Here is a 9,935-nt window from a genome sequence, read left to right on the forward strand (position 1 = left end):
CTATACACATTTCATTTAAGTATAAAATGGAAAAAAGAGAATAAAATAGATTTTCTCTTTTTCAAATAGAAATCGTTACTTGTTGCATACAAAGCATTTCATTGTAATAATGAAGTACACTTGTCACTAAAATAGAATATAAAGTAAATACAGAAACATTCATCAATATTTTTTTATAACAATACAAAATCGTTAACGAAATTTTAATAGTTAGTACTAACTATATACATTTGATTGAATAGGTAATAAAATAGAGAGTGCGCAAAAAATGCATTTCATTTAAACAATATTTTACGTTTCACATATTTGCACGTGGCAAATTGCCAAAGACTGGTTGATTATAAACAGAACTGTATTGAGGCTGGGCAGGTGCACCGTACCCCTGCTGTACTCCAGGAGCCGGCGGATAAGCTGGCGAAACCTGTTGTGTTTGTGGATACATCATTCCGTACGCTGGAGGAGGAGCAGAATAACCATATGGATTCATAGGCTGCAAATATCCTGAAATATCGAAATAAAATATTGTACATGTTAATAAAACTTTTACGGTGACCTATAGTTATTAACTTCTATGTTATTTAGTTTCTTGTGGAGAGTTGTTTCATTGGCAATTATATCTATATAAGACGTTTTTATTGAACCTCTTTTTACTGTGATAAAAACTGAAATGGTTACATTATTGTTTTATTATCACGCTAAATGATATAAGGGGTCAGATATATGGATATTAGTACTAGCCATAAAAACCTACCACTACAGGTAATATTATGTGATATCAATCGTGAGATGACTTGTAGCTAGCTAAACCTCGCACTTGTATTGTATGACAGTCGCATAAACTTCCATATTGACAACATTGGGTTTTAATTACTATAAAAACAAACAAATATGATACAAAGGACATTATATGTCAAAATACGGCCTTTAACACGGAGCCTCGGCTCACAGCGAATATCAAGCTATAAAGGCCCCCAATAATTACCAGTGTAAAACCATTCAAACGGGAAAATAGTTTTTGTTAATCTGCAATATTAACTTCTATCCAAGTTTTATGATAGTCTCTGATGGTTTTCAAATTTATCATGTAAAAATGATAATCCCAGACCGTCTGATAATTGCTAAAAGATAAGTCCGTATGTCAACTGAAAAATGAAAAAAACTACGTTCTGAATTTTTTTAAGACATTAATCTTAAAAAAAGCTTCTGCCAAAGATTCATAAAATTTAATGTAGGTTTGACAAAGCAATTGATGTGTAATAAACTTTTACCCTAGACTTTATCTACTTGTAAATTATAAATAGAAATTACTTTTTATCAGTAACTTACAAGAAAGTTAAAAGTATTATTTCATCACTGGTTCTTAATACTCTTTGAGTCTTTCTATCACAAAAAGCTTCTGTCCAACTTTCGTAAAATTTCACGAAGGTTTGACAAAGTCAGAGATATTTAAAAAAAAATCTTGAACCAAATACTAAACCTAAATGGTGACGACGCCAAAGAAGATCTGCGATCGCTTTGTCTCGCTTGATCGCAACATAAATGGTTTAGGCTCCATAAAAATGCAAAACACATATCGAATCTCAGCAGATAAAGAAAATGTATTAAACCAAAGGAAAGTTAGAAGAATTCATAGTAGATTCAGATTTTGACAGAAAATGAATAAATATAAAACACGGTACCATTTGATTGAAAAGTGAATGTCATCATTTTTATTCGCGATTAAAAGCAACTGTCAGAAGAAATATTTACAAGGCTGATGTGCTTCTACACAGTTCGTTTTCTAATTATTTAGATTAAAATTGGTTTTTTTACCAAAATTCAAGTGTACGCCCGGGCGTTTTGACGTAAACGTAGCTACGCGCCTGCTGTAACAGTAACAATGTTGAAACAAAACTACATGCTGAAAATATGCATAACCAATATCCACTTAAGGTTATTTAAAAAGATTACATGAGTGACGGATTAAAATCAGGTTGATGTTGGGTCGATGCCTCTGCTGGTGGACTGTTAGTCCCCGAGGGTATCACCAGCCCAGTAGCCAGTACTCCAGTACTGGCATGAAAATACGGATTTTTTGTGTTATTAAATTTGCTGTTACAAAATGTTAAAAAATATTATAAATTAAGGAATGTATCTCCCTCATGCAAAGCTCTGATTCCTTTCACGGATTTGGCTATACTTTTTTTGGAACTTTTGGATTATAGCTCTACATCTTTTATAAAAGCTTTGGATTTTACATAGTTTGGCCACGAGCATCACTGAAGAGACATTATTTGTCGAAATGCGCATCTGGTGCAGAAAAATTGGTACCGTTAATGTCATTTCTACCACTGGGTCGATGCCTCTGCTGGTGGACTGTTAGTCCCCGAGGGTATCACCAGCCCAGTAGCCAGTACTCCGGTACTGGCATGAAAATACGGATTTTTTGTGTTATTAAATTTGCTGTTACAAAATGTTAAAAAATATTATAAATTAAGGAATGTATCTCCCTCATGCAAAGCTCTGATTCCTTTCACGGATTTGGCTATACTTTTTTTGGAACTTTGGGATTATAGCTCTACATCTTTTATATAAGCTTTGGATTTTACATATTTTGGCCACGAGCATCACTGAGAGACATTATTTGTCGAAATGCGCATCTGGTGCAGAAAAATTGGTACCGTTAATGTTATTGAATTGTTGACTTGCAATTCAATAATACATTATCAATAGGTTTTTGTTAACTTCTTTTGTCAAAATTAAGTCATACTTCTGATGGCGAAATAGTTGTCCTATATTCCTTATTAATATATATTTGAAACCCAAAAAAATCATTATTTAAGTGTTGTGTCGAACTCTTTGGTAATGCATAATGCATCTTTGAAGAACTTTGATACTATTATATACTAGTCTACCGCTGTGCTCCGCAAGGTATCTGTTGTCAACCCGATTAATTCTTATAGAATATTAACTTATTTGATTGACATTTTATAAATAATAAGTCTACGGATAAGTCCAACAAAACATTTATACATTGGATTGAGCAATTTATGAATATTTGATAGTTACAAAATGTAGGACAAAAGTACATGCAACTTGGTATTTAGAGATTACTAAAAACATATGTATCACAAAATACTTTGTGCCAAATCTTTTGGGGAACATGATTTTCGAATTAAGTATATATATTATTTAGAAGGGACAACAGTGTTGTGTTGTGCCTTCTTAATACACCAATTCAAACATAATTAATAAAATGTATACGGTACAGTGTATTAAAACAGATATCTATTTTTTGAAAAATATTACCTCTACAATGTTGTTCTTTTCAGTATGCAAAGCTTTGAGGGCATGGAAAAAAAAGAAAGGCATCGTCGAAAAGAAAGCCTAATGAACCAATCAAACCCCGACGTGGACATACCTCTGCGCAAGTACGTGTATACTAATCTTTTCGTCTCGTCCTCGCCTTTCAAAACACGTCCCTTTTATAACTTATAAGAATGCCGTCCAAATCATAATTTTACCTGTGTTATGACTGGTGTTTGTAACAGCCACATGTGTTCCTATGTCTGTACCTGTTGTTGTTACTACAAATCTGTATACCGTCCCTAATCAATATAATTACCTGGGTTATGACTGGTGTTTGTAACAGCCACATGTGTTCCTACGCCTCCATCTGTTGTTGTCATTACTCTGCCTGGTCTGCCTTTGTTACATCCTCCTTTTATACATATAACAACAATGACAACAACAATGGCTCCTGCTACCAATACACCTATAATCAATCCCGCTATGCCACTTCCGGAACTGTGAAAAGTATTAAACATTTATTACGTTTACAACTAGAAGTTTGTTTCACATGTTCACGATATGAAAAATTTATCATAACTGTTAGAGTGTCATATTTGACAAAACAAGGGTAAGGAAGCTAAAATATATCCTCTACTTACTGGACATGGTTTAATGTATGCTGAAAGTCTTTGCGAAAAAGGTTACAAGTATATCTTCATAAAATGAAGATGTAAATAAAGGCAACAGTAGTTTACCGCTGTTAAAAATTTCATATATCGATTGAGAAAAAAACAAATCTGGGTTTCAAACTAAAACTGAGGGAAACATCAAACATAAGAGGAGAACTACGACACAGCAGAAACACAACATTAAATTGTAACAGACACAGAAATGAACTATAATATAACAATGGCCATTTTCCTGACTTGATACAGGACATTTTAATAAAACAAAATGGTGGGTTGAACCTGGTTTTGTGGCATGCCAAACCTGCTGCTTTTATGGCAATGTTAATTATAACATTAAAGTGACAACCTTACATGATAGGACTACAATACAAATAAATGGGAGAACATATAGGACAGAGAAACACACGAATAATAGCTAACAAAAGGTGCCAAGTTTAAAATGTAATCCTCAAAAGACTAACCAGTGACGCTCTGATGAAAAATGTAGGATAATATACACCTTACAATAATTCTATATAGGTACCCGATACAAATAATACCTATTGCTTGGAGTTTTAGTGAAACCAACCTTTCCAAGAAAAAGAAACTTTTACTTATGAAAATGAAAATAGGTTTATGCTCTGACACAAAATATATTTTGATCAATTATTTATAGAAATTTACTCATCAAGTAAGACAACGTTTACTTTTAAACAATAAAAAAAGAGGCCAAGGTCAACCCTGCCAGACAGACATGTAGACTATTCAATCATTGCATACGGTCAATGTGAGTTTAGAAGAACCTGTCAGACAGACATATACACTATACAATCATTTCATACATCAAATATAGTTGACATGTTGCTTAAAGTGACCGAGAAAGAGTGTCATATTACCTACCATTAACCTATGAAGTTAAGAATCAAGCAAACTAGATAATCTCTGCTAGACTGATATTTACAATTTAGTTTGCAACCCGAATTTGTTCTCTAAATCGATTTATGACTTTTGAACAGTGGTATACTACTGTTGCCTTTATTTACACCTTGCAATCATTCAAAGGACTTTACCACCAAAAACTTTTATACTGTGTATAGTATTAAAGATATGGACTTTACCACGAAAATTTAACGTTAATTGCATACTAGTATACAATAGAATGATATTGATGATATGGGAACGAACGTCATCATTCTGACGGACTTTCAAGAATCCTTAATGCAAGGACAAATATGGTTATCCTTTTGCTCATACTAAGTGTGAAATATTGCCAAACAGAATTTGATAGAGAAAATTTTCGCAACATAAGGTATCCCTGTACAAACTATGAATCAATGTTCATTGATGGTACATATGTATAAACAATTAGTATTTTTTTTGTTTTGTTCCACCGCCTTTTAATGATTGATTTGGCTCATACTTACATAGCATGGTTTTCGTTGGAACAATATTGGCTTCCATGTAATCCGCTACAGTATCCACTACAGTAGGTGCCATAATAATGGCTGTGCGTGTAACACTTGGCGCATAGTATTTCGTCTTCAAAATGAAATTTAAAAACAATATTCATACAACACCCAGATTTTGCACGAAAGTTTGTTGAAAGCTGAACAGACTTGAAAGCGACACAAAAATTAAGAAACAAATAGGGTTTAAAATGCCACCAACGCAACTTTATGAAAGTCCATTCGCAATATGTTATTGTTGTTCACTTGCTGATTACGCCGGTAAATTATGACGGTGTGATTGGTTAAACTCCATCGCGTTGTGACCCCTATTGGTGCGTAGGGAGTTAGTAAATCGCATGAGGTCACGTATACTGTTAATGATTACGTCGTCTATTGATGTTGTTGCATTTCATTTTTTTGTTTATTTCGTAAATTAGGTATATTCAACCAGAATAAATTTGTGTTTGTTTGAACAGTACGTACAACGATATGTTAATCTCCTATGGCAATATTTTCCTGGCAAGGGATTAACATCCTTTTACCTTTTTATTGATATGCAGCTTTTTCATTGGTTGAAAAATGACGCAGTGTTTCAACATCAACATCATCATAATCCGATTAAAAAATTATTTACGAAAACTTATTTGTGTATCGGAGATTAACATCCTTGTGTGTTCATATAATTGTACAGCTTTTTCATTGGTCGAAATATGTGACAGACGTCATACGTTCTTCATCGAATTGTATCATTTATATTTATGTGAGAGGAATTCCACGGTGGTCGCAATCTTGGGCCCTTGAACCCTATGTTTTAAGGGTGCATACAAACCAACATTCCCTACTATTTATTTGGGGGTCTTGGACTTTTATATTTAGTTTTAGATTTTCAAATATTTTGGTCCCAAAAAAGACACTGAATCTAATATTATAATTTTGTCATAGTTGCACACATCTTAAAACCATGTATATTCAACCTAACTCTCAATGTGTTCTTTACAGTGCTCGGCTCTCTTTTTTTGGCTGCGTAGGCGCTCCTATAGATTTCTATTTAGTATAAAGTTTATATCGAGGGAATAGCCTGGGGACATATAACTGTTCGATGGTTCACATGTCGACATGGATAACTTAGACAATGGAAATGAAAGCTTGTTTATTTGCCATTTTATTTTACCTTAAAATCCTGAGAGAAAAAAAAACCAGGCACATGTAATTTCCTATATTTTTTTGATTTCACAATTGCATGGCATAAACACTTATGATGTATGTCTTGATAGTACTAAATACCCATTGCTTAAACATAAAAGTTAAAAATGAGTTGCTCCTGTGTCAATCTGTTCAAATACTATCCAGTGGATGGCTAATAGGTAAGCTAAATTTTTTTTATGTATGACGATATAACTCCGACGCTTTTTTTTTCATCTATCTAATAAAAATTATTTTTGAACATTTTCCAAACTTTCTGATTACGGAACAAATGATTTTCTAGATATGAATTGGATAGTTTCAATATTTTAGAATCAGATTTATGTTTTTAATCAAATATGTACACAAGGAAATTTTACCCACACGAATTTTACATGAACTTAAATTTGAATTAATTGGAATCTCAGGTGAATATAAAAAAAGAAGATGAGGTATGATCGCCAATGAGACAACTCTCCACAAGAGACCAAAATGACACAGAAATTAACAACTATAGGTCACCGTACGGCCTTCAACAATGAGCAAAGCTTATACTGCATAGTCTGCTATAAAAGAATCCCGAAATGACAATGTAAAACAATTAAAACGAGAAAACTAACGGCTTTATTTATGTACAAAAAATTAACGAAAAACCAAATATATAACACATAAACAAACCGTTGACAACCACTGAATTACAGGATCCTGAATTGGTCGACAGACACATACATACAGAATGTGGCAGGATTAAACAAGGTAGCGGGATCCCAATCACCCCTAACCTGGGACGGTGGTATAGCAGTACAACATAAGAACGAACTATAAAAATCAGTTGAAAAAGGCTTAAATCAGCAGATGGCCAAAAATACAAGTGGACTTGGCCGGGTTCTTGTACATCCCAACAACAAAAACACACTAGGTACAGATTTGAGTGTACTCGCAGGTAACTGACAGCTAGTTCAAAGCCACTAACAACTAATTAAAAATGCATGCATCTAAGACTAAAATATCAATCCGTACACATCCAACATCCAATGGATTTAATGTAAAAACGTCATATACAGTCAGAGAAAAACATTCACTTTAATTCACATGAAGTTAGCATGAACTAAAATGTGAACTCATGTGAATCTCCGGTGTATTTCACTTTTATTCACTTGAATTTAACATGAACTAAAATTTGAATTCACGAATGTGAATCTCAGGTGATATTCACTTTAATTCACTTGAATTTCACCTCAACCGAACTGATATGTTTAACCCAGGTGAAATCAGTGCATGGGAGTGTCACGTGAATCCCATGTGAATTGCACATGAATTAAGTATAACTTTTAAAATTATTAATATAAAACATTATTGTAATTTATATAAATAACCTATTAATAATACACCAATAAACTTGTAAAAAATTCAAATACAAATTTGAGAAGAAAAAACAATACGTGTTGATAATTTTTGTAAGTACAAGTGTGATGAATTCAATTTGTCACTGCATCGGTTTTGATAAGATTAAAGGATAAAATCGGGTATTCTTGCTATAAACACATCGAATGTTCTTTATAATTGATAAATCATTGTTGATAATCCGTCAAATTATAATTATTTAGTTAGGAACATGAAAAGGAGACTAGAAAAATAAATAATAAGTCTAGATAAGTTGATGATTTGCAAAATTCATTTAGAAAATAAGTGTAATTTATTTAAACAAACTTATGACTATCCTAAGGCCATCGTGTAGTCCTATTAACTTAATGACCAACTTTAAGAGATGTCTTATTGTAGGGCCACTTTGTGAAACCCACTTAGGACTAAGATATGTCGTAAGACCATCCTAACTAAGACATGTCTTAGTCCTAAGACATCCTCGTAGAACTGGCCCCTGTGACATAATATATTTCGCATATTTAGTGTACCATTCGAAGATTTGACTATGTTTTACTTAACTGTTTTAATAAATTTGTAAAAAAATGGTGAGTTATGTTTGATTTATTCTCTGTTCAGCCATAATCTAACATCTAGTATCAGGTTTATTGAATAGGAACAAAGTACTGGCAGTACAACACGTTCCGGAAGATGTCAACACTGACACCTTTCTGTTATACTGTAATTATAGTGTATGACGTAGTAGGTTGTCTCTTTTGCGATAAAACAATAAAACAAATCTTCATTACTTAACTCACCTATGACGAAAAGAAAGACTAAAATCTCATTGAACATTATCAGTCTAATTATTATATGTGGAAGTGCATGCAATTAATTCTAACTATACTGGAATTCAATACCACTACTTGGAAACTGCATAAATAATTACGGTGACGTATTAATCAAACAATTAAGCATACAAACATTACTGTTAAAATGATACATTTGTTTATATTGCAAAAAGTTTCAAGTGTATCTGAAAATATTGGACCTGCACGGTAAAATCAATTATGAATTCAATTTCACTTTTATTTTGCATTATAGAATTTCTCATCTGGCAGATCGCCTACAGATACACGTATAAAGCAAATAAAATTATATCTGGATGAAATATGATCCGGCGGCAAAATATGTAACAGTAGTTGTTGTTATTTGTTTTAATCCGGAGGAAAATATTTCACTATGATATATTATCCATTGCCGTGAAATTCTATCTGGAAAGGTAAAACATAGAATAGTTAATAAAAAAAAATCATTATTGCAAATACTATGGAATATTAAAAGTGTATCTGAATATAAGCTAAATAAGTAAATAAAAAAAACAAATAAATTGGAAATAATTTCAAAGATTATAATTGAAAATAATATCCTGACAATCTAATTTAAATATATATCTCTGATTACGTTATACTACATATGAGCTATGAGTATACCGTAACCAGATATCTATATTTTAATGAGATTGATATCCTGAAATATTTAAGTAAATATCATTCTTTTCAAAAGACAATTATCATGAAACATATGAAACTAAACCAGAAGTGATTTCACAGATCTTTATTGTGAAATAATATCATGATAAATTTAATATACAAAATATGGTAAGTGAAATGCAGGTACATGTACCATTGAGTTGTTTTCAGATCTCAGTACAAAAAAGGGTAAAGGTAGAAACATAGTTGCATTACTACAGTAAACAGTAATGTCCTCATTCAAATGCATTGGTCGTCAAAAAAAGGGGGATCTTACCTCCGTGCCCCACCCCCTTTTGGTCACTGGATCTGCATAGCTGAACGATGTGAAATCTGCAAAAAAAGTGTTTCCACAATATCATTTATAGTCTAGTCAAAATAGCATTTGATCTAAAAAAAAAATTGCAACAGAATTTGTTTTTGTATTTTTCGATTCCAAATAGCTTTCTTCGTAACATACCAAAAGTTTACCA

The 9,935-nt window shown here is 32.4% G+C and overlaps 1 protein-coding gene across 1 annotated transcript; it reads right to left on the minus strand.

Annotated features, from left to right (window-relative positions):
- Positions 1 to 258: 258 nt before the first annotated feature.
- LOC139529990 (uncharacterized) lies at positions 259 to 8,848 on the minus strand. The gene is made up of 4 exons (XM_071325998.1): positions 8,749 to 8,848; positions 5,363 to 5,477; positions 3,605 to 3,786; positions 259 to 501 (listed from the first exon to the last, which is right to left on the minus strand). Exons 1-4 carry the CDS (start codon positions 8,783 to 8,785, stop codon positions 299 to 301), a joined length of 537 nt encoding a protein of 178 aa, XP_071182099.1. The 5' UTR covers positions 8,786 to 8,848; the 3' UTR covers positions 259 to 298.
- Between the last annotated feature and the right edge of the window lie 1,087 nt (positions 8,849 to 9,935).

The sequence above is a fragment of the Mytilus edulis genome, chromosome 7 (assembly GCF_963676685.1).
Source record: "Mytilus edulis chromosome 7, xbMytEdul2.2, whole genome shotgun sequence".
Lineage (NCBI taxonomy): Eukaryota > Metazoa > Mollusca > Bivalvia > Mytilida > Mytilidae > Mytilus > Mytilus edulis.

Excerpts from the sequence above, each read along its gene's own strand:
- LOC139529990 (XM_071325998.1), bottom strand. The coding sequence starts at position 8,785 with ATGTTCAATGAGATTTTAGTCTTTCTTTTCGTCATAG. Across the intron at positions 5,478-8,748 it reads AGTCTTTCTTTTCGTCATAG|ACGAAATACTATGCGCCAAG; the intron begins GTGAGTTAAGTA and ends TTCATTTTGAAG. Across the intron at positions 502-3,604 it reads AAACACCAGTCATAACCCAG|GATATTTGCAGCCTATGAAT; the intron begins GTAATTATATTG and ends TCGATATTTCAG.